Source organism: Rhinolophus sinicus, chromosome 14 (assembly GCF_057876585.1).
Source record: "Rhinolophus sinicus isolate RSI-liver-muscle chromosome 14, RSI-T2T, whole genome shotgun sequence".
In the NCBI taxonomy this organism is placed as follows: domain Eukaryota; kingdom Metazoa; phylum Chordata; class Mammalia; order Chiroptera; family Rhinolophidae; genus Rhinolophus; species Rhinolophus sinicus.
Genome location: NC_142514.1, coordinates 47652388 through 47678089, shown reverse-complemented (window position 1 = coordinate 47678089; position 25702 = coordinate 47652388). Strand labels below are relative to the sequence as shown.

General features: G+C 42.3%; 1 protein-coding gene across 3 annotated transcripts in view; it reads right to left on the bottom strand.

The window, feature by feature from the left end:
- AK4 (adenylate kinase 4) overlaps nucleotides 1-25058 on the bottom strand; it is a 73823-nt gene extending 48765 nt beyond the window's left edge. Inside the window, exons 1-2 of one of the 3 annotated variants that reach the window (XM_019731731.3) lie at nucleotides 24910-25058; nucleotides 24149-24422 (exon numbers count right to left, since the gene is read on the bottom strand). In XM_019731731.3, the coding sequence (XP_019587290.1) occupies nucleotides 24149-24293 (145 nt within the window). In that variant the 5' untranslated portion in view covers nucleotides 24294-24422; nucleotides 24910-25058. Of the gene's footprint in view, nucleotides 1-23561; nucleotides 23850-24148; nucleotides 24423-24760 lie in introns of those variants that run through there. The other 2 variants (XM_019731718.3, XM_019731739.3) reach the window with 2 other exon arrangements.
- Between the last annotated feature and the right edge of the window lie 644 nt (nucleotides 25059-25702).

The window sequence follows — 25702 nt, the reverse complement described above, 5'->3', positions numbered from 1 at the left end:
CCAGGCAGTGTGATCCCAGAGGCTGCAGTCTTAACACATGTCCCACAGTGGGTGGCTTCCCAGGGCAGGCCTCCAAAGCCTGCCTCCACTTCCTCAAGCAATTAGTCTCTTCCTCCCAGTTCCTGCCACACTGGAATCCTTTGTTCAACCATCTGCCCTCTCCCCTTCTGAACACCTCAGGAGCAGGTCTTAATCAACTGAGTGACTTAAACTAAGCCTCAGGGAGCAAAGGATTCATTCAACAGTTTTTAAGGTGAGTAAGTGAATAAATAAAGATGGGATTAAAAAAGGAAATAAAGCAAAATAAAATGTAGCAAGAAAATAATAATAAACCCTGACACTTCAGGGTCGATCCTAAACGAAGGGAAACTAAGTCTTAATAGCCCTCCTTTCTTTCTTAGATACTCGAGGGGAAATAAGACACGTTATCTAAAAATTTAATCAGGTTAAAAAAACACACACACTAAAGTTTTAAAGCATCTGCCTATGCTTTGTTCCAGGTCCTTTGTTCATGGAAAGCAATTTTTTAATCAGCAAAGGCAAGGGTAGGATTTATTTGGAGGGTTGAATGTGCCTGGATCAGAAAGTGACAGGTACTGAAATCTGGGAGACAGAAAAACCAATTCTACAGAAGAGAAAAGAGCACGAAGAAATTGAAGTCTAAGCTAGGAGAGAGTCTGGCTGGGCAGAGGGAATGCCTGACAGGTGTTAGGGCAGTGACTGATGTCTAAGGTGCCATGCCAAGATGCTGCCTCTGCCAGGCTCTAATCCTTATCACCCCCAAACCCTCAATACAATCACCTTATATTAAGGGTCCTTTAGGAGAGGACTATAAAGGTAAAGGTAGTGTCCAACATAGGGTGAAGGAATGCAGGAAAGGGCAGCCCTTACAAGAAGAGCCCGGAAAGCTTAAGTGAAGAATTCCAGAGATTCATGAAATCTGAGAAAGACAATGATTAGGGAGAGTGGCCAGTCCTGCAGACAGTGGAGTGGAGTAGAATGCTAGGGACCCATCGAGTGGGTAATGAGGGCCCACGTCTTTCTAATCCAACAGATAATGCTGGAGGACCAGCCAAGTGCCACAGACTGTAATACCGTGTCACCAACCAACTCCACTGTGGGAGCACATGTCTCCCTGCGCCGTGCCCTCATTCCCATGCCTCCTGTCGTAATGACTCAACACTAACAACCAGGATTTGTGGTTCACAAATCTCTAAAACTCAGTCCAAGCTGGCCCAAAATAGAAGTAGTAAGAAGGAACAACGCATTGGATTTCACATTGCTATTCGGGAAGTCCTACCTTACTAATGAATCTAAAGATTACCCAATAGGAAACATTAAACCCCGCCCATTAAACCAAGGATCGCTTTCTGGGTAAGACAATCTATTCCCACAGTTGCCTCTATTCAATACGAGTTCCTAGACCGCTGAGGCTATTTCCCTCATAAATCAAACTGCTGCTAATGTACTGGCTTCTCGACTTCAACCTTTAAGCTTATTCTCTACTCAAGTCTCTACATCTTCTTCTGCTATCTATATATTGCTATTCTAAATAGCATATACATGAAATTGAATGCTCCCCTAGACACATTAATTTTAGACTCATTTTAAAACTTTCACTCTTTCGCCACCTGCCAAGTGAAAGAAGGAAAACAAAGCAGGCATATATAGTTCAGCTGCCGCAGCTGCTCTCAAAAAACTGGTACAAAGAAGGTGACATACATTCTTTTTGAGATAAGAATTTCCCATTCCTGTTGGATTTTGTGGTAGTGGTTTTCTTTTTCAATGCCAAGCCAGAAAAAGAGACCTGGAGTCTCTAAAAATGTGCAGTTAAGCTACCCCATCACAGAAGGCAGCCAACAAAATAGTTACGTTTTAAGCTCATTCCACTTCTCAAGTACATACTTGGATTCCACTACTTTGCAACCTAAAAACAAAATGATAAAATCTTCAGATAAATGTAAACCTAATCAATACCAATGATAACTGCTAAGGCGATTACTAGTTTATTCAGCTCCACCTATTGTATGCAACGCATCAACAACATCCAGTTTCTGTAACCTTTTAAGAGACCGATTTCTACTACTTTGTGCAGAAAGCAACATAGACTAAATCTGTATTAAAAAGACCCAAGAGAGGAAAAAAGAAAGGGAAGGAGGAGAGGAAAGGGGAGGGAGAGTGGGAAAGAGGGAGGAAAAAGAAAAGAGAGGAAAAGAAAGTGTCATTACAATAAGGATGATGTTCTAACAGACAGCAGCTGCCTTGGACTGCCACGAAGAAAGCTTTAAAAATTGATTCTGTAACGTTTTTTCTGCCATTCACGGGCCACTGACTATGAAACAGATTCCCAAGATGTTTATGATCAGGTTGATATAACTAAAAGCAAACTGGAGCAGAACCAGAATGACAGAAAGATGCCATCATCGTAATTTAGCTTCTGCAACACCAGATCCCACTCCACAGTGGGTTCCTGGCTTCTGCCTCTTAGAACATCCCGAGCCGACTCGCAGTAGTTCCAGTGATGGCTCAGCCACCATCTGTGGCTCTTTCACAGTCCTGGCCATCAAGGACAAGCAAGCAATGGCTCTGTGCTGTTTGGCTTGGCTGCATTTTTCTAGACATAAGCTAAGTGTTCACATTTTTTATTCTCTGGGGTTTGAGCTCCAGCAGTGTTTGAAACAGGGCATTCAATACCTAAAACTAACCATGATTATCAGATTTGGACTGGCACTCTGAGACGACCTAACAGAAATATCAATGCTGGAAATAAATCCTTCCACGGGGCTCTTAAAATTCACTTCCTCTTCAAAACATCATTGTAATTGAGGTGAAGCCAAGTCTGTCACCCCAAAATATGCCTTTCGGGATACTGACTATTTTAAGCTGGTTATTTTCGAGAAATGAACACCTCGGGAAAAACCGTTGACCTTCCCTCTAACTGCCTAAAAGGAATTTTGACAGAGGACCAGCTCCAGGAAGGAAGGGAGTTATTATAGATAACTAGAGTTTAGTATGACCTAAGTGTGACAGACTGGAGGAAACTGGCAAGTCCTCCTGTGTCCCATTGTAAAGATGGCCCAGCAAACCTTTATTTACCAAACATTAGCTTTTCAATCTCCCTGAGTTGCCATCTGGCCCTTTGAAGTCCCAAACCACAACCCTTCACCCCTTCTGCTTAGTGGCATGTGCGCCTTAACTGTCCCATCCGTCCTTGGGTCCCCTATCCATAGGGAACCCCTGTATGTATATATGTAATAAATTTGGTCATTTTCTCCTGTTAGTCTCTCACGTTAATTTGATTAGTTAAGCCAGAAGAGCGTGGAAGGGAAGAAGGAAATTTATTTTTTCTTCCCCACCCTACAAACACCATCAACACAATGGTCTGCAAGATGGATGAGCGAGGCACTCACCTGGGGCAAAAAAAAACAACAACAAAAAAAACACAACAACAACAACAAAAACACCTCTAGTAATCAAGATAAATAATATTTTAATGCAATATTTTGAAAATATCAACATTAATGCAAAAAATACATGATGAAAACTTTAAATAAAGACAGGATACAACCCTGCTCTTGTACAACTCACTCTCATTCACTTCACCCGAATCTCAATCCCGTCGGATCTGGTCTTCATTTAAAATTTCGGTATTTTGTTCATTTTATTGCATTAAACTACTATTTTTATCTAGATTGTTGTTGTTTGGTTGTTGTTTTGGTTTGGTTTTTTTGTTTGTTTGTTTGTTTTTGGTTGTTTTCATGCTTCCTGAAATTTTTCACTCAAGCAAAGTGCCTCACACTAGCCTCCGCCCTGCCAACACTATTAACTTAAGACTCACAGGAAATCTATGAGGTAGCGCTACAGTTACTCTCATTTGTAAGTGAATACACAAAAAAGGTTGGCTACTTTGCCTAAGATCATAGAGCTAGGGGGGCCCAGTCAGATTCCAAACCCAGCTATGTGGTTCAGAGCCCACATTCTTATTGAAAGACACCAAACTGTCTCTCAGAGATTTGCATCACTAAGGCATTCAGCATAAAGCTCTATAGCCCTGGATTTTAGAAAATAATACGTGGAGGATAATCCAAATAAACTATTATTAATGACAACTTGGGCAGATTTAGTCATGACCTGTTGGCTGATCAATGTTCTGCTGTGTTTAGGCTAAGTGTTAATTCCACCAAACTCCTGGAATATTTCTAATTATTTGTCGCTAATTCTTTAGCCATCCTCACCCTCAGAATGAGCCAAGGGAGAGAGAGTATATCTGGCTCCTCACTCAAAGGACAGGACTATAGATTTGAGTAGCCTGAAGTCGCTGGTGCCAATCCAGTCTGAGCTGACCCTGATATAGACCCTCAAATACGGTCAGTTTTCCAAGGCTAACTGAGCTACAGTGTGCATTGCGGGACAATGTTCAGAAGTACGTACTCCCAAATAACATGTTCATTTACAGAGAGTCGATTTTAGAAACAAATTCACTACAGCAACAATGGTCTCACCACATTCAACCAGTTCTTAGTGGTGGTGGACATTTCAGTTAAAAAGGGTCATAGTGAAACAGGCTGAAAAAGAATCTAGAAATGACATATCATGGCAAGAATGGTGAGGGAACGAGGGCTGTTTTTCTTGGAGGGAAAAAAAAAAGACAACTTAAAAGTCGGCGAAGTGGTGCCTAGCAACTATTTTCAATTATCTGAAGAGCTGGTGGATTTAATTTATGTGACACCAAAAGACTGAAGTTGGACAAATGGATGACAGTTTATGGGTAACAGTTTCAAGGAGTTGGCTTTCATCTCAGTATAAGGGGGAAAAAATCTTCTAACAATTAGACCTGTCCAGCAATGAAAGAGCCTGCCTCCAGAGGAGGCAAGTTGGCTGTCAGCTGCCACAGAAGGGATCCGGCACAGAATGGCCACTTGGACAGAAGGACTCAAAATCCCTTCCAGCTCTAAGACATAAAGCAATGGAACAAATAATTAAACTTAACACAGTCATTGTTATGCAGAGTGTTTAGTTCCTAAAAACCCTAGAAAACTAAAACAAAACCATGAGCTTAATGGAAAGTAGGTCTTACACTTTCATTTTATTCCAAGCCAGAGTCTTGATTTTTAAAATACTAAGCCACTGAAGTAATGCCAGTTAAAAATCAATCTCCCTTCTGGAAAAACTAAATTGTGTCCTGAGATGGTATTTATAGTTTCCATTTAAGAATACTGGGAAACTACTCATATATACAATCAATATTTTATAGCTCTCCTGCAAACTACATTGGCTATTCTGATCAAGATCCACTGCATTATGTAGACGAAAAAAAAAAAAAAAAAACAGAAGCACTTGAGTTAGAATTTAGGAAAACAAAGCAAAGCAAAAGTCAAATCAGATGTATCAGCAGCCCAGCACATTAAAAGACCTTGGGAAAATCTATCCAATCAGGCAAACAGGGACAGGTCAAAAACTGTCCATCTTAATGACGACACAACTTTTAGAAAGCAATTTTGCGTTCAGGGAGTCTTCCAAGAGATTCACACCTAACTTTAACGTAAGCATTTTGTTTGGACAAGACTAGAAACAAGACACATTCAAGGGAAAATAGGAGAACAACACAATAAAGAGTTTTTAAACAGTGAACAAGTGCCTGTAGTCTTTTGCTGAATGGTTGTGTGTACACACACACACACACACACACACACACACACAGCCTAAACCCCCCTGGATTGTGCCAGTGATTCCATTCAATGCACCATATTCACTAGGGAAGATTTTAAATGAAATCAAAGCCTTATGACTCCAGGGAAGAAGGGAACAAACTACAGAAAGAAGGCTCCTACTTGCCAGGCATTTTACAGAGATGACCCTATCTGACCCTCTCAATAGCCCTGTGAGGCAGGGATTCCTACAAAGCAGGAAATTAAATTAAGTAACGTCCCCTCAGCCCCCGCCACCACCACAAATTTACAAAGCCAGTAAGAGGTTGAGTCAGAGGTATGTCTGATTCCAAAGTCCACCTATATTTCCTCTATGCCATAGAGCCAACTCCTGTGCCCACTTGCTATGCCCAAACCCACTGGATACTTCCACCTGGAACTTCCTGCAGGTATGCACATGTGTTAAAGTTGTTATCCTGCCCAACCCTGGACTGCCCTCCTTCTGCTAAGTGGGACCACTTTTCCCCACGATCACTGGAATTCAGCCGTTCCAAGGGCTGCAGTGGGCTGTGCTCTTCCACCATCCCCACACAATCATACTAAGGCTGCCATCACTACCTCAACTTCTCCCAAATCCCCCGTTAGCCATCACTTTTACACACTACCCGATCTAAACTGTTCTTGGCACTGTGTTAGCTGTGCTCCACTTTCTCTCTACTACGATTCACACTTTGCTATGAAAAACAACAATCGTGCCACTAAAAGAGTTTGAGGAAGGCACTGACTCCCCACAGCCTTCCTATTTATCAACTCAATCTGGAATTATAGGTAAGCCTCAAGGGACATTTCCAGCTTCCTTGCCTATTAATTCCTCCAACTCTAGGTTTCAATCAAAACACCCTTAATTTTAATCACCTACTCCCAGACATGATATGATTCCTCCATCAAAAACACCCTGCTCCCACTTTTCCACCTGCCAGTACCCTACCTATCTTCCAAGGCTCAGTTTTAATACCATCTCTCCTATAGCTTTCATTTACTCTTTCATACGGAAGTATAACAAACAACTATTAAAAATGAACTCAGTAAGAGTTTATACAAGTAACTTCTCTCTTCGTTGTTCTTATTATTAAATTTTTCGTTCCTTTTTTATAACACTCAGTGCAATCTGCCTTATAAAACAATTGGGCTTATGTTTTACCTGTCAACTCCTTAAAGGTGAAGACTATTTTTTATTCCCATTAACAGGATGCTATTGGAATACATTGATTTAACAAGTACTTACTGACGTTTAATGTCTACCAATTTGTCTGTGGATACTGTAACAACCTCTTAACTGTTCTCCCTAGTTTCATTCTAGAATCTTCCAATCCAGTTTCCAAATAGCCTGAGTGATCTACGAAAAATGTAAAACAGACTGTCAGTCCCATATTTAAAAACGATGGCTTCATCTTGGATTTGGCAATGGTTTATTATCCATGACACCAAAAGCACAAGCAACAAAAGAAAAAGATAGATAAACCAGACTTCATCAAGAAAAATAAAAAGACAACCCACAGAATGGGAGAAAATATATACAAATCATATATCTAATAAGGGACTTGTATCCAGAATATGTAAAGAACTCAACAAGACAAGGACATTTAAAAATGGGCGAAGAATTTGAACAGACATTTCTCCAAAGACGATACACAAATGGTCAATAGCATATGTAAAGACATTAAGCACCATTAGTCCTTAGGGAAACGCAAACCAAAAATCACAATGAGATACCACTGCACAACCACTATGGTGGCTAACGGACAAATAACAAGTATTGAGAAAGGTGTGAAGTGGATTGGAACCTTATTCATTGCTGGTGGGGATGTAAAATGGTACAGCTGCTTTGGAAAACACTTGACAGTTCCTCAAGATGTTAAATACAGTATTTCCATATAACTCAGCAATTCCACTCCTAGATATACCCAAGAGAGATGGAAATACATATATCCACACAAAAACTTGTATATTAATGTTCATAGCAAGAAACAACCCAGGTGTCCATCAACTAATGAATGAATAAACAAAATATGGTATATCCATATAATAGAATATTATGTGGCAATAAAAAGGAATTAAGTATAGATATATACTACAACATAACTGAAACTTGAAAATATGCTAAAAGAAGCCAGACACAAAAAGTCATATATTATGTGAGACCATTTATATTACATATCCAGAATAGGCAAAACCATATAAACAGGAAGTAGATTAGTGGTCGCCAAGGGGTGGGAAGGAGCAGGGAAGGGAGAATGATTGCTAATGGGTACAGGGCTTCTTTCTGGGGTAATGAAAACATTCTGAAATTAGATAGTGGAGATGGTCACACAACTCTATAAAATACACTAAAAACACTGACTTATACACTTTAAAGGGATTTTATTGTATGCAAGTTATGTCTCAGTAAAGCCATTATACACACACACAAAAAAAAAATTAACAAAAATAACACCACCACCAAAAAAACCCCAATCACCTCCCATCCAATTTTGCAGAAGCTCAAACCCCTGTTTATGCCTCAAGGGCGACCTTTATGGTCTCTTCTTCTACCATCTCCTTCTTACTAACGGTGCTCTGGAGACACCTGACACCTCTCCTCTCCACTTACGGAAAGCTCACTCCTACATCAGGGTCTTCCACAGGCTGTCCCCTCTGTCCCCAAATCTTCACTCATTTGGCTCCTACCCTCCATTCAGAGCTCAGCTTCGACATCATCTCAGAGCAGCCTTCTCCGCCATCACTATCTAAAGTCGTCTTCCCAGTCACTTTCCTTCATTGCACTGTCATATTTCCTTCATAGTACTTACACAAAATTTAAGTTATCAGACCAAAGGTACACCAGGGGATCTTGATGATTTCCCCCTTGTTTATCACATGTCGTCCCTCCTGCCATAAGAGGCTATCAAAACATGTATTGAACTGAACGGCCATGAATTCAGATGGCAAAAGGCTATAATTAAAGTTATGCAATAAATCATCTTACAGGGAGGTGATAATGAATACCTTATGTACAGATTAGAAATAAGAGGAATTTCAGAGAAGAAAATGACGGGTAGCTGCAACAGCCATGGAAAAGCTTCACAGAAGCAATGAAACTGAAAAGTAGACTTGGCGAGATGAACAGAAGTGTGAAAGGCATTTACAGGAGAAAGGCGCGTCTGAACAATGCCCTCCCACTCTTTGTCCACGACCTCAACACGTCACCCACACACACACAGCCCACTGTGACTCATGAGAACATAATGCAGAATCTAGAACTTGAACCGCAGACTGTAAGTGCCTCACAGGTACAGACCATGTTTTATTTTTGCATGCCTCCCTATGCCTCCATCTGTCACAAGACTAATGAGATACCAAGTTCAGGTATCATTCCAGAACTCTTACCATTATGATAAGCAATTTCTACCTCCTCACCATTACATATGATTTCTATTTTAGACCTTCTTTTGGTCCCTTTTGGGAGAGGGAGGAGGAAGTCAGTGTTTCCTTTTTTAGATTTTTTTGTGTGTATGTTTTAGGGACACAACAACACCAACAAACCATAAACCTCTAGCCTCCGCTTAAAGAACGTACTGAAGCTCAGTGTACTTGTGGAGAACTAAGCTGCAGTAATTCCCTGCCATCTACTGTCCCAGTGTGGCATTTATAAGACATGACGTACATTGCACTAGTTACTGGAGTACCTGAACGGCACAATGACATCACGGGAAGTTTCACCCTAGTTATGGTGTCCCAAGTTTGAATGCTAGCATCTCTGTTTAACTAGTTATTTCACCTAAAGCAAGTAACTCAACCTCTCTGAGACCATTTCTTTATTTGTAAAATGACAGAACAACTGCTCTGCAGATCTGTGGGTGAACTAAAGGATAATATGCATACATTAGCCCATGCAAGGCCTAGCACAGGCTTGACCCACTGCACATGTTAGTTATGATGACCAGGTCACAAGAATTACAAAGTGCCAGGGTCACAGGTTGCTGGTCAAGAAGAAACTGCTGAAAAGGAGGAAATCACTGATTTCTAGCTTCTTGACAATTTGCAGAGCTGGAGTGACTCTGCATTATTTCAGTATTATCACTCTCTCTGGCTAAGTAATGTAAGCCTGACCTGTTACTTAGTACAAGAACTCTCGGAATTTGGAAGTGAGACTTAAAACCTAACATCCGCTCTCTACTTGGACTTTGTGAAGCTGTACAAATGAGACCTTTGTACTACGTCTTAAAGGCCAACCTGAGAACTAAACATCAAGTGATGGGGCGGAAAGGCACAGAGTAATCCAAAGCCTCTATTACCGTGTTTCCCCGAAAATAAGACCGGGTCTTTTATGAATTTTTGCTCCAAAAGATGCATTAGGGCTCATGTTCAGGGGATGTCATCCTGAAAAATCATGCTAGGGCTTATTTTCCAGTTAGGTCTTATTTTGGGGGAAACACAGTACCTACTCATGCTTTCAAAAAAATCTTGTTTGCTAAAAGATAAAAGATAATACATGGTTGACATATCTAACCCAATGTGAAAGCATACTGTCTAAAACTTTACAAGAAAAACTTAATTTCCAAGTCCTTAAACCTTCTCACGACATGGACCAGACAGAGTGCTAAAGAGCAGACTAGCATAATATAATACCCTTTAACAATTTCCTTGGTAGATTTTCAAGGAAACAGGCAATTCCGTATGTCCTCTATAAGTGGTGGATCTATAGCTCAATAGTCTGGCACCCAATTTACTTATTTCATGATCAGTCGCCATCACTTGAGTTCGAGGAAGTTTGAAGCAGAAGTTTTAAGTTTCATAAACTATGATGGCACAGTAGGTGTATGTACCTTAAAGATAAGCACGAGTAATGGAAGATGGAAAAGGTGACATAGAGAAGGTATTGAATAATCCTTTCCTTTGATGGCATAATTAAGAGACGAATAAGGACTAAAATAATAAACAAGGTGTGATCAAGCCGCCAAAGCAACAGTCTCTCGTGGACCACAAACAAGCTCCAGAAAAGGAGATCCAGGATGACTGGGAAACGACCACCCCACTTTCTCCCCTGGTAGCTGGATCCAATTGTCAGCACTCCACTCACGAATCCTCTCCTCTATGAAGCCCTCCCTAATCCCACGTCCCCCTAAATGCTGGGTACACCTTGCTTCCTGATGGCTCACAGGACTACACATGCACAACTGGCAGCCTCCACTACTGTATACTTGTCTGCCTGCCTGCCTCTCCCAGTAAACTTGGTAGCCCTTCAGGGAATAGAACTGGTCTCACTTCTTCGTATCCCACAAGCCCACACTGTCTGGCACTCAAGCATCTGTTGAAAGGCATCTACCAGGGCATTCAGTTCAGCATGCTTTGTACACCAAAGGACTGTAAATAATCTAATTTCCCATCTATAGGAGAATGATTAAATAAGCTGTTCGCAAAGTGTGGTTAGAAGACTCCTGAGGGTCCATGAGATCTTCTCAGGCATCTAAGAGCTCCCCCATTCTCTAGCTGCATATCTATGGGGAGCCAGATAGTCTTCCAAAACTTTAACCCAAACAACATAGTATACAGACTGAATGAAGAATCAGATATAAGAATCCAGCCTTCTTGTACTAAGTCAAACATTATGGAAACTTGCAAATATATGAAAACAACATTACTCTTATCATTAGATTTGTTTTGGCAAATAGTTCTTTTTCACTGAAATATGTTACGTTAACACGTAATGGATTTATTATTATTATTTTAATGAATTAATATTTTTTTTTAATTTCTCAGTTTTAATTTCTAGTACAGTAAATATCTATAGGTATAGACTGCATAAAAAGGCCCTTTGGGGTTCTCAATAATTTTTAAATGTGCTAAAAGACCCTGCGACCAAGACATCTGAGAATGGCTGGTTAAAGAAATTATGATACAGCTGTATAATAAAAGAGCATACAGCCAGTTTTTTAAAAGATTGAGGTAGATTGGTATACTAATAGAAACCAATGTCTAAGTTTTTAGAAAGTGCAAAACAAAGAATATCTGCATGTATTACCTTTTTAAAAAATTAAAAAATGGAATAAAACATTGAAATACGTAGTACAAGGGCATTAAACTCACCTTAAAGAACAGAATGTAATGGCACTGGAAAATGTTCAGTGATACACTGTGAAATAAAGCAAGCGATTTTCAAAATAGTAGTACATAATATATTCCTGAAAAACAGTCTGGAAGGATAAACTGTATATGAAACTATTAACAGAATTTTTCCTTGCAGTTAGTGGGATTAAATGACTGCCTTCTTTCTTGGCTTTCTAAACTTTTGATAACTTACACATGCTATTTCTATAATCAGAAAAACAAAGAAAAACTTTAAATATACATGCACAAATGTATATGTATGTCTATACTTCAAATATTCAATAAGTCAAAAAGTACACAAATAAAGTAATGCCTATTAGCTACTTTCACACCAAGACCTTGATCAGGTATTTGTAAACTAAATTTAAAACTTCCTTCTTCCCCTAAACTTTTAAAGACTATCCTGGTCCTGTCGTTTTATTGCTAGTAACCTAGGAGAGTTCATTGCTAGTAACCCAAGGATAGTGTATTTGCCCAAAGATTTACATGTGATGACATTCATTAAGAGTATTATTGAACAGCAAAGAACCCAAATATTCCACACCAGATTGGTTAGACACGTTCTCCCCGGCGCTCAGGTCCGTATCGTACGTAGGACTCACTGTGGACTTCTTTCACTCCTTCACCCTTCGCGATCATCTCATTCTGTCCGGTCAGCTCTGCCTTCATTTCTCTCTTCCTTCATCACTACCACCCAGTCCAAGCCATGGTCCACTCTCCTCATCCACACTGTCTCCCTGGTACCACTTTTAATCACCTGGAGTCACTTCACACAGCATCCCAAAGGTCAACTTTTACAAGGTAAATCCACATGTCACTGCCTTCTTTAAAACCCATCAGTAGGTTCTTAGGGCCATTAAATAAAATCCAGTCCTTTGCAGGCCCCTCAAAGGCTCATCTCTCTCAACTGACCTTCCATGTCCCCTGCTCAGTAGGCTCTATACTTTTTGTTCCTCAAACAAGCAGTGCTTGTTCTCACCTTAGGGCCGTGGCACTTGCTTCTCCCTGGAACAGGGCTCCTAGATCATTACATGCTCTTTGTGGCTATTCACCTCCCAGAGACCTGCCCTAATCACACCAGCTAAGTAGCCACCTCAGCCCTCATCACTAATGCATCACCATTTCACTGCCTTCATGACAGCTACCTCTTTCTAATACTATCCCGTTTATTCTGTAAAAGCTTGTCTTCTGTGTCTCAACCTCATCCCCTCACCTCTCTCTGTGGCCTCACACCTCTAAGAACAAAGGGATATTTGAGTAGGTAGTCAAAAAATATCTGCTGAATGAATGGAATATTATGCAGGAATTTAAAATGTTTTTTTAAGTAGCTTTAAGGAAACAGAAAAATGCTCCCAACACATATATAATAGTGGAAGGGGGAAAGTTATTAATATAACCCCAAGTTAGTTTGCTGGAGTTAGTGGGGCAAAAGAAAAAAACAACTTAGTTAGATTTTTTAAATGTCAAGAGTGCTATTATGGGTAATTTTTTATTGCGTCTTCAGTTTCGTCCAGTTTCACATTTTCCAAATTTTCTACACGGCATGACTTTGATCAGAAAAAAGCTACTTTCAAAAAATGACCACACTGAAAGAATGCTGAGATTCAGCAGTGGATGTGGCTGAGGCAGACTTACTGTCATGGGACACCTATTCAAGTCACAAACAGTTCTCTACAAATACGAGTGAAAACCCTCGGACAAAGCAACCAGGAAAGGAAGAAAGGAAGGAAGGAAGGAAGGAAGGAAGGGAGGGAGGGAGGGAGGGAGGGAGGGAGGGAGGGAGGGAGGGAGGGAAGGGACCTGTGGAAGAAAGATGCTTTAAAACTGGTCAGACCCCAAGTCTCACTAAAATGGAATATAGCATATTCTAGAAATCCTGTAGTAAGCCAAGACCCTATGTGAGCTACACAAAGGTTAACTATTTAAAGTTGTTTTAGATACACTGAACTCTGTCTCTCAAGTCTGTCTAATACAACTTCATCCTCCAATTCCCAGAAGTTTTCATTCTTACAGAAGAAAAGACACATTTATACCTAATGAGTTCCCCCACCAAAAAAAAACAAAACCCGAGCCCTCTGAACTAGGTCACCTTCTCAAAGAGAGGCTCAGCCCAGAGTCTAATTCAAAATGCTAGTCCTATCTGCAAACCCCAACAGGAACTGCAGTTAATATTAATTAAGAGCAGAAACAGGTTTGCTCTTGAACATCTCTTCTCTCAGTCAAGTCCAGGAAGCCTCCAAATGGAAATCTGCCAACTTTTGTGCACTTGAGATAGACCCAGTACAGAATAATGTGATTTAAAAAAACACACACAAAAAACACTATTTGTCCAACCCTTAATACAGGATTCTCACATCTTTCAAAGGAAGGTTTCAATCACCCATGACTCAACAAAAGAAGCTATCACTAAATAAAAGTTTTACGGAACATACAACTGACTCCGTGTGTGCATGCACTCATACATATATATGCACAGGCACACACGTACACACGCTAATATTCCTTATGACAGGACCCAGGTCCTGTCAATCTAAGAGCATTCCCCCGTCTACTCCTCATGCAATGTGCTCAAGAAAATGCACACCAAAGATTTGGGGGAAGGTCCTCAAATGAGGTATTTGATAAATCTCAGCCTGCTCTGCTCCAGGCCAACTAGGCAGAGCCACTGGATGACAGTTATTGTGAGGCTCTCTGGGATACTGATTATTTTAGGCTGGTTAATTTGAAGAAACAGACATGGAAGAAGCTCTGAAAAGTAGAAGTTACCCTTTGTAAAAGGACATTTACATTTGTAAGGGAAATCTCCATTTATAGGGGCATTTTCCTCACTGTTCCAGGTCTGCCTTCACTACCAATGGTGAGCGCATGGACTTAAACCCGCAGAGCCACCTTGCCCAGCTTACTGTGCTTTTCCTGGTAACCTCCAAAAACTGCCTCTCCACTCCCAACATCTACTCCCGTCTTTAGCTGAAAGTGATATTTAAGGTGATGACTTCCGCCATTTTGGCCAGCTGCTCAGTTTTCCTGGATCGCCCCCATGTCTACAGGAGGTATCCGTGTTACATAACTTTTGTTTTTCTCCTGCTCAAGTGTCTCATATCAATTTGATTATTAGACCAGCCAGAAAAACTTTGAAGGGTAGAGGAAAATTCTTCCTCCCTGAAAGATGGCAAGCCAGGCAAGAAGTAAACATTTTTGCTCTATCAGTCTCCCTCAACTCTGTCTGCGGGGTTGAGTGGAAGTTAGACATGGTAAGCTAAATTTAGATTGGCAGGAGAAAATATTGGTGAAATTAGTTTCTTGGGCAAATGGGATTCCGGTACAATTTCGTTTGAATACTCTTGTTTTCTGTTGATCTTGTTCTTCCCAGAGACTGTAAAAACAGGCCCCTGATGGTTCTAGTTTTCTGCCAGCTAGAGCATGCACATTTATCTGGTAGGCAAGGAACAAAATTTTAAAAATGGGTGAGGTTACCCTACTCTGTTCAAAGCAGGGAAAATACATGGTTCCCTGTGTTTTGGAATGACTGTTTCTAACTCTGGGAGTGAACTTTTGGGATCTTGTGAGGGCTGCAGCCTTTGCACTCTCTTGTTGGCGCCTCTTGCATCCTTACTTAAGCCATAAAAGGCGTAATGGTTTGAGTCACTACTGAGATCACTAGATCCTACCGTTGGCCAGACAATGAATCATTGAACTGGAAAACCTTCAAAATTGGAAATTTTTTAGAGAGCTCTCATCCTACACAGGTGTTTCATTGGTACCTATGGAAAGAGCAAATTAAAAAGTGGATACAAAGAAACATAATGGCTAGCCTCCTTGATTTGAGTACTCATTCTAGTAGTCCTTTTTATAAGTGGATCAATCTCTGTGGCAACAGGACCAGAAAACATTCAAAGCCCACCAAACCTTCCCTATTCATCTCAAAAGGCTTGTAAATACCAGCCTAAGGAAACTAAAGTACGTCTGGGAGGAGCTTCCATTTCTTTCCCTGCATATTTGAGATGAAAATACCTGGTCTTCTCCAAGAAGTCCCTTAGGCCATCTTTTTTAAATGCACATTTCAGGAAGATAATTCTTATCTAAAGAAAAAAAAGGGGATGGGAGCAAGATCATTTGAATAGATCCCACTTCTTTTATGGAAGCCATGAGGTCTCTCTCTGCCTCAGTTTGTATGTCGTGTGTGGATATACTCGTGTACCTGTTGTAGATGTGTGGTATTTTCTACCTCCAGATGGTACTGCTAATTTGTAAAACAGCTCTATTTAGTTGGCTTAAAGACAAACAAGTGCTTATATAAATATTAGGTACTCTAAAATTCCCAATATAGAAACTAACCCACATGCTTTTCAGATTCATGTGATTTGGGAAAAATATTCAGAATTAAAGCTAATTTAAGTTTGTTGTCTTCATTAAAACAGATGTACTTAGAATTATCAGCAACATAATACTTTCATTCTACCTAGGCTTATAAACTTGTCAGCAAAAATAATAACTTAGAATGCTGGCTGACTTGATCTAACATTTCATGAAATTTTTGTGGGTAACCTAATTACTGAGAACAAGTAAAATAAATAGATGTAGGTGGGATGAAATTTGTAGATGAACTTTTCAACAATATTTATGTTTTATCATATGTCTACTTAAGTTTTCCAAAATCTTTTGGTAACTTGAAACCTCAAGTTTTACCAAATTGAATTAAATGGTGGAAATTATTGACTGTCTAGATCATTTCCAAATAAGATAAAATATTGAAATATTAATTGTTAAATAAGTCTACCTACTTTTGGCTCTTATTACAGAGAAACTAAAAGATAATTTTGGGTTTGCTACTAAATGTCTTGTGTCACACTGAAAGAGTATACTATTAAAAATAGCGGGCTGGCCCAGTGGCTCAGGCAGTTGGAGCTCCATGCTCCTAACTCTGAAGGCTGCCGGTTCGATTCCCACATGGGCCAGTGGGCTCTCAACCACAAGGTTGCTGGTTCAACTCCTCGAGTCCCACAAGGGATGGTGGGCTCCCCCCCTTGCAACTAAGATTGAACACGGCACCTTGAGCTGAGCTGCCTCCCGGATGGCTCAGTTGGTTGGAGTGCGTCCTCTCAACCACAAGGTTGCCAGTTCGATTCCTCGACTCCCGCAAGGGATGGTGCGCAGTGCCCCCTACAACTAGCAACAGCAACTGGACCTGGAGCTGAGCTGCGCCCTCCACAACTAAGATTGAAAGGACAACTTGACTTGGAAAGCCCCAGAAATACACACTGTTCCCTAAAAAAGTCCTGTTCCCCTTCCCTAATAAAATCTTTTTTTAAAAAGCACGTTTCTTGAAATTATGAAATATATTTGCCAGTAAAAGAGTCTATGTTTCCAGAAGTTATGAAATGCATTCATAAATTTGCCAATCTAAAGAAAGCTAATTGCTTAGTTTTCATTCGAAATTAAGATTTGTAAGGATTTAAAATTCCAATAAATATAACTGAAACCACCAGAAATAACAGAAACAACTTTGAATGTAAGGAAAGCAGGATATATGTTTCTAAAAAAAGGAAATGAGGTACAGAGATACATTTTTGGTAAGAGAAATGAGAGTAATTTTCTCTAAGCTAGAACTTGTGGTTATGAACGGCAAAACTAAGCGTAAAAAAAAAGTTGAAGAGAAAGAAAATTTTATCTTGTGTAATTTGACTACAGTTGAACTGCTGTTATAACAGTTTTAAAAATTGAGCTTTACTATCAATAGTATACTTATGTAAAGCTAAAACTTAATTTTCTTTCATCTGCTAAAAGAACAAAGTTTGCTTGGACGGTCAGTCTCCTCCTTACAAGAGATTGTAAAAGGTTTTTCTTTTCAAGTAATCTGTTGAGAAAGAAAATATTGTTTTATCAAATTAATTTTCTGTGTTTTATGTTGTCTGAATCACATTCTTGAATACTTAAGAAAACAATCTTCTCAATAGCAAGAGCTAGGTTTTGCTAACAATTATGTAACCCTCTATGTTTGTCTTTGAAATGTTATTGTTACTTAGTTAAATGAATAATTAATTATTGTTTCATTATGACCTACATGACTATTTAGTCAAGTGTTTTAAAACCTTTTGATACTTTTTGACAAACTTCCCAAAATTCAAATTTTAAATACTCTTTCCTAACCTAAAAACAACTTTGAGATTTTTCCACAAGGGCCCTTAAAACATTTCAAAGGATATCTCTCTCCTCATAAAAGGGAAATATTAAACTAATTAGGCTTATTTGATGTGTTGAATTCCATGGGAACCATTGTGAAATAAATGATGATAAACTTCTAGGGAACACTGTACGGGTATAAAATGTCTGTAAATGAAATGAATAGCTGGGGCTGTGGGAAACCCAAGATGGCCACTTGGTTGTCCAGGCTCCCGGACTAACCCCATTTTTAAGTTTTTGCATTCCTTCATGCATCGCAGTACAATTAAGTTGGACTTCATTCAACTGGCACTTAGTACAGGTTATCAATACGTTCTTGCTGTTGCATGTTTTCCAAATGGGTTGAAGCGTGCTCCTGCTGCAAGGCTGATGCCCTCACAGTGGCAAAGAAACTGTTAGAAAATGTGTTTTCCACTTGGGGTATACCTTCCACAGTCTAGTGAACAACTCAGTTCACTGGGCAAATCCTATGAGCTTTGATGAGGCCTTGCAAACTTGGAATTACCATTCTCACCCTTAGTCATCAGGCATGGTAGAGAGAACTGATGGAAAAACTGGATTCAAGCAGAACAAGTCTTAATTATGTGGGAACTGATAAGGAAGAATACAATTTCCATGACTTGTTGTTTGAAATATTAGTGACTTTTACAATCTTTTGTTTTTGTTTTTCATTTTATTGGGAATATTGGGGAACAGTGTGTTTCTCCAAGGCCCGTCAGCTCCAAGTTGTTGTCCTTCAGTCTAATTGTGGAAGGCACAGCTCAGCTCCAAGTCTGGTCACGGTTTTCAGTCTTAGTTGCAGGAGAACCACAATAAAAGAGAAATCCTCCCAAATCTATAGGTACTCTAGGCGAAGTCTAATGGCAAGTCCCTGGCTTGGCTCTTCTGGACTCGAGAGGCTTAAAAGGTCAATCTGGAGATTCCTCATGAAAAATTCTAGCAAAGCAGATTTAAAAGAGCCTATACGGTTATTTCCTGTTCTTTTCGTTTTACACAAATAATTAGGGCAAATGTATTGAAACTGTTAGGTAGAAGTTAGAAAATATAGGAGGAAGAGGAGTGGGTGGGGGTCCATAGTGCCAACAGAAAAAGCTATAACTAGCTTTGATTAACCGCCTCCAGTCACATGCCTGTTTACAACAACAGATGACAAGAGGGGGTCTGGAGAAAGATAAGGATCTGAGGCAACAGACCTCCACCCATCTTAGGAGGTCACGCCCTCCCATGGAAGAGCATGTACCACCTTTTCCCACCAAATCAAAATCTAACTCCATCAGCCACCCAACAAATTATAAGTCCTCAGGACAAGGGTGTGGGCTCCCTCGTGTTCTCTCTCTCTCTCCCCCCACCATGAGCGGCTAGGCACATTCTCTTCCCTGAGAATGTATCACTAATAAACCCTACTTGCATATCAAGCAGCTTGCTGACCTTTGATTCCTCACTGCATCTGCAAGAACCGAGGTCCCATAACAAAAATAGACTTATTTTGCAAATAAATTAGCCTTAATTTGGCTACCTTTGGTAACAATGAGGTTAATTTTGGAGGGAAACATTATGTTTCAGTAACACACCTTTGTGGATATTAGATTCTAGCACTGTTCATTGTCTTTTTAGGTTCTGCTCTTATCTGGTACTTGGACCAGATCCCAAATTCTTTTAATTTCCTCAAATATTTGGCTGATCTCTCCAAACTAACATTTCCAATTTTCTCCCATCCTTTGACTTGGAACCACTAAGAACTGAAACAGCCCTTTCTCCTGAAGCCCTACAAACTGCAACTAGATGACTTGATATAGACTTAAGAGAAAGTGACACAATAGCTCCTGTTTAGACACTCTCCATGACTGATATAAGCCTCTAAAAAAGTTTGCCTGAACACCTGATGACATCATCAGAGACATTTCAAACTCTAAAAGAAGCTGAGCTTGACATCCAGAAATCTTCTTGACTGTCTCCTTGGCTCAGAAACTGACTGATAATTTGCTCCAATCATTAACCTTTGCTTTTCTTTTGTTTTCTTGGAGGTGCCTCTTAATTACCTGATTGTTTGCACAATATAGGCCTAACCTTAACAGCCCACCTGCAAGACCACCTCCTAAAATGAGATACAGCTGTTTAACTGAACTGACCTTTCTCAAGACTGAGGCTAGTTTAATAAGATATGGAACAATCTATCATTACTTCTGGAATGTGAAACTTCTTACTTGAAGTTTCAAAGGCAAGACTGAAGGGAGCAGAGTTTGCCACCCCAAACATGCCTCTTTGGGACTGATTATTTTAGGTTGATTAACTTGAAGTAACAGCAGACCTGGAAGAAACTCTGGAAACCAAGTAGAAGTTACCCTTTGTAAAAGGATATTTACATTTGTAAGGGAAATCTCCATTTGTAGGGGAGTTTTCCTCACTGTATCAGGCCTGCCTTCACTATCAATGGAGAAGGTATGGACTTAAATCTGCATAACAAATTTATCCTTGTTTATTGTGCTTTTCCTGGTAACCTCCCATGATTGACTCTCCATCCTCAACACCTTCATTTGTCTTTAGCTGAAGATGGTATTTAAGGAGTTGACTTCTGCCATTTTGGCCAGTTACTCATCTTTCCTGGGTCTCTTCCATGTATACGGGAGGTATACATACATGTTTCTAAACTTTTCATTTGTTTTTCTCCTTGTAATCTGTCTCATGTCAATTTGATTATTAGATTAGACAAGCCATAAGTACCTTAAAGGTGTTAAAGAGAAAACCACAAGCCCAAAATGGCATCACTAGTGCAAAAAGCCCATGATCCCAAACCTAGATTGAATACCAGATCTAACTGCAGTTTCAGCCTCTCCTAGAAACATAATCTTAATCAAACAGTCTGGATTTTTCTGGTCAACACCAATGAGGTAATCTCTCAGGTGGGCCCTCGCTATCCTCCATAGAAAGAAGAGGCAATCTTAGTTACAAAACTAGTCATAGGGATAAGGTACAGCATAGGAAATATAGTCAATAATATCGTAATAAATATGTATGGTGTCAGATGGGTACCAGACTTATCAAGTGATCAGTTCGTAGATATATAAATATTTAACCACTATTTTGTACACCTGAAACTAATATAATATTGTTAGGTCAACTATAATTGAAAAATAAATTTTAAAAAATCATTATCTTTATAATATAGTAATAAAGAGAGGCAATCTGCAAGATAAAAACCCTTTCAATTCTCCTCCCCACTACCAAAGATGTCTAGGCCCCAAATAATCTTTTTATTGTTGTTAATAGCTCCCTTGCCCCACCCTTCTTCCTGTAAAAAATCTTCCATTTTGTACAACTCCTCAGAGCACCCTTCTTTCTAATTGCTAGAAGGGATGCTGTCCAATTTATGAATCACTTCATACAGCCAATTAGATATTCAAATTTACTTGGTTGAATTTTGTTTAATCAAAGATAAAGGAAAATGTTCCCTCCCCAAAAATAGTACAAACTTTTACCATAAATCAGAGCTAATTAAACAGAATGGATTTGGTCACTGGAGGCTGGCTGACTTCTGGGGCAGATGCAGATATTATAGAATTCCTGACCCATGCCTTCAACACAAGACTAGTTGAACTCCTTTTATGCATTACTTTGCCAGCTCCCTGTCCTTTAAATCTCAGTGGAAACTGGAATGTGGTGAAAGCAGAAGGGACAGAGTCATAGGGGTCATCTTAAATATTGCTATAGCCCCCGGCAACTAGAATACTGCCTGACACATAGCAGATACTCAGTAACTACCTATTGGATGACTCAGACAGACATCTGCTGCACCACCTTAAAACTGTATGTGACAGCGGCAACAGAATTAACAAGCTATATGCTGGGGAAAGAGATGAATTCTGCCGGGGCAGGTGAGGGAAGACTTCCCAGAAGCAATGCGTATCCCATGCCTGGAGAAGCAGCTTTTCACCAGGCAGTGGCTGCAGGAAAGCCATGTGAACAGAAGTATGCCCTAATGGAGGCTGGAGCAGATGGCCTGAGCTACTTTCCAATTCAAATTCCTACCAAGGTTTTATTTCCTGGGGTTTTGTTGTGCTTCGTCGTCTCCTTCAAACCGTCAACATTTATAAAGGGGTACATACACAGGGGTTGTTGTGCTTCTCCACCAGGAAACCAGCTAAAAGCAAAACAGCAGGTAACAGAAAAATAAATACTGTGGAATGTTTTCTTATTTACAAGGTGGTGAGCCTATAAGACTCTTAGACTTTCTGAGAGAAAAATAATCCGAGAACACCCTCCAAATCCACTACAAACAAGCCACTTTAAAAACAAATTATTGTCCTTTATTTTTCTTCTTTTTCCCCTGATAAACAGTTTGTAAGTGGGTCCATGCAATAACTACGAGATTCCCTACAGAAAAAAAACAAAGATAATCTCAACATTTCATTTCATAGTCACTTCTTACTCCAGGGAGAAACACTGAGGCGATAGGGGGGGCGGCACTTGAAAGAGAATGGAAACTAAAATTCTGAACAAAGGAAAGTTAAAATGAAAAAAATGAGAATAAGGGAAAAGAGCAAATGGAATATTTTCAAAGCCTCTAAGAACAAGCAGAAACACGCCACTTCCCATCACATTCTCTTTAAAAATGGAAAGGGCCACTAATCCAGTCCGGGAATGGATGGTGTGAAGCCCTTCGTGCCACAAGGAAACAAATCACCAAGTCAGGTACAGAGAATGCTAAGAAATGGGCTCAACCCCACTCTAGCGTTTCCTCCCCTCACTGTGCCTCCCTCTCCCTCCCATGGACAAGCCCTACCTCATCACAACACTCTCAGGTTGAGAGCCAGCCTTCCCTCTCACGCTGCTCTCCCAGCAAACTGCAAACCAAACACTGAAAGCATAAGATACATTTGAATTCGGTATTAAAATTAAAATAGACCTAATTGAGTCCTCAATTAGAAGTGCCAGAGAAAATTCAAGCTGTGACCTGGTACAAAGAACTCTTCCTTAAGAGAGAGGCGTGGCGAGGAGAGTAGTCTTGAAAATCAAAGTTAAAACTTGGCGATTACACCGTGCTTAAGAGATCATGAATAAAACCCTGCCTTTGAGGTACTGAATTCCTAGCTTTTGAGCCTCCTGTTTTCCAGCACCGTCCTCCTCCCACCTCTTCAAATGAATCTGCGCTTTTGTAATGAAGATCCCTGGATAAGTAGCCCACAACGGCCAGTGATCACCTTGGATACTGAGAACAGGAGAGATCCTGAAGCACCCCGTTTGCAAGAAGTTTTCATAAAAAGGAGCTGCTAATTATGAGCATCTGCATCACGAGGGGTATGTCCCTCGAAGCAACACAACAGCTACTTCTTGCTTTTTAACGCCAGTTCATTAGGAACTGGTGTGAACGTGAGGTGGAAGGAGAGGGAGAAGGGCCATCCTGAGAGACTCAGCGATCAGGCTACCTATGTCCCCAAAGTCGCCACGCAAGCCCAGGGAGGCATAATCAAGAAGCCATTTCCAGGGAAGCAGGGTTCAAAACGTAATTTATCAGATCAAGTCTCCTGTTAGGCTCTAACAGCCAGGCCTCGGCTTGGGGAGGAGGGGAAGTTCGTAGTGAGAGTTTACCTTAGAAGGAGGCAGCGAACAGACAGGCCTTTCAGAGCCACCCAGGGCTCTGCCCGGAGGCCTGCGGCGGCGCGGAGGGGCTGGAACAGCGCGCGACTGCGAGCCCCGCGGCGCCACAGGTTCCCCCGCGCGCAGCCGGGCCGGACTCCCACAGGTGGGCGGCGCGCGGGGGAGAGAAGAGGGGGCGCTGGGGTTGGCCGGAGGCACGGAGGAGGGGGGTGCTTTGCCTTAAGGAAGCAGGGCGAGAGCGGAGCTCGGCGTTGTCAGCTGCCTAGTTCTCACTCAGCTGGGTGGTTACGGCTTTTCCCCAACGCAGGAGGAGCCCGGGCGGAGAGAGGAGCCGCGTGCCTCGCCCACCCTCCTCCCAGGAAGCGTCGGCCTCCTCCCCGGGCGCGGTTAAGCCGCACGGCTGCGGGTCACCGACTGCATGCGCCCCGGCACGTAGGAGCCTGCACAACCACACGCGGGCGGGGGAAGGGCGCCCGGGGGCCGAAGAGACCCGGCCCCTCTCCGTTCTTTCGTCTCCCCGGCCTAACCGGATCCCGCGTGGATTCACCCCAGCCCCTCGCCCCCCACATCCCCCTCACCCGTGTTGGCTTTGATGTTCTCCCGCAAGAAGTGGCCGCTGGAGAGATGCTGGAGGCCAAAGTTCTGGGCGATCCTCTGGCACACGGTGCCCTTGCCCGAGCCGGGCGGCCCAAGGATGACCGCCCGCAGGAGTTTGGAAGCCATTGCCTTCGCGAGGAGTGGGGCGGCCACCCGGGCAACCTGGACAACGGCCTCGGAGAAGCCCCGGGAACTTTGTTTCCTCTGCCCCTGCTTCTGACACCCTCCGCTCGCGCGGGCACTCGCTGGCCGCCCCTGCAGGGGAAGGAGAGACTTTTGAGACAGCCCCTCCCCTCAGCCCCGCAGCTGGGCGGCTAGAAGGCGGAGTAAGGCGCCACGCTACACCTCCCCGCCTTCCTCGCACCCACGCCGCTAGCCTGGAGAAGTTCCACGCCCCCGCCCCTGGCGTGGTCAGCCCTCGCGGCTCAGAGGTCGGCCCGGCCAGTCCCACCTCGATCTTGCCCTCTATCTTGCTCCCCATGCTGCATCTGAGGAGGGGACCGGGCGGCCCGACATTCCCACGCCAGTCCCCACCAAGAGAAGAAGCCGGATCCGCGGTGACTCCAAGCGCAACCCCCCATCACCCCACGCACCGAGCGGCCTGGGGTCAGAGCCCCTACTCGGGTTCTCACACGTAGGCAACGTTTAGTAGGCGCCTCGGCCCCTCCCCGGCGGCTGTCACATCCCCGGGAGTCGCAGCGGCAGCCGCTGCCCGCCGCCCGCGCGGCAGCCCAGCTCCCACCTCCGCGGAGGATTGACGGATGCGCTCCCCCGCCGTGAGGAGTCGGAGTCCGGCGCTTCTCGACCCAAAGCAGTCACATGAACACACACCTCGGCTGGTAACGCGGCTCCCCGACAGGATTCCAGCCCAGATCCCGCTGGGCGGCGCCGACTCCGCCCGCCCCCACACCCCTCCGGGGCCGGCACGCGGGACTAGTGCCTTACGTAAGCCCGGGAGTGCGGCTCCGCGCGAGGGGCCGGGAGGCGCCCTCTGCCCTGCCCGCCCCCCTGCTCCCACGCCGCCTTCCCTAGCCCACGTGCTCCCCAAGACCCTGCGGGGGCGAAGGAAGGTGAAGAAGACACAAGGGTCAGAAACCCCTTTTTTGTGGTCGCTCTACTGTAAGGGGAAGGAAAAATACAACATGTTGAGTGCCTACTGTGCGTCAGGTTCCGGACTGGGTGATTTCCTTAAGCAACGGGCGTTCCTCTTAGGTATATTCACAGATGAAGAAAGTAGGCTTGGAATATGGCCATTCATTCATTGAACATTTATTGAGCGCCTACTATGTGCCAGATACTGTTTTAGGCACTTGGTATATAGCTGTGAACCAGAGATGGAATCCTGCCCTCCTGGAAGTCACATTCCAGAGGGAGTTTTGAACCCTCACCTGCCGGACTCCAAAGCCCAGGCTCCTTGGGGAAGAAGGACAGAGCGGATGGTTGATCACTCACCTGATCTTATATCCAACTGATTCCAGGACTTCACGCTCCAGCTGTTGGCACTACACTTGAACTCACCAAGTCCAATTGGTGTT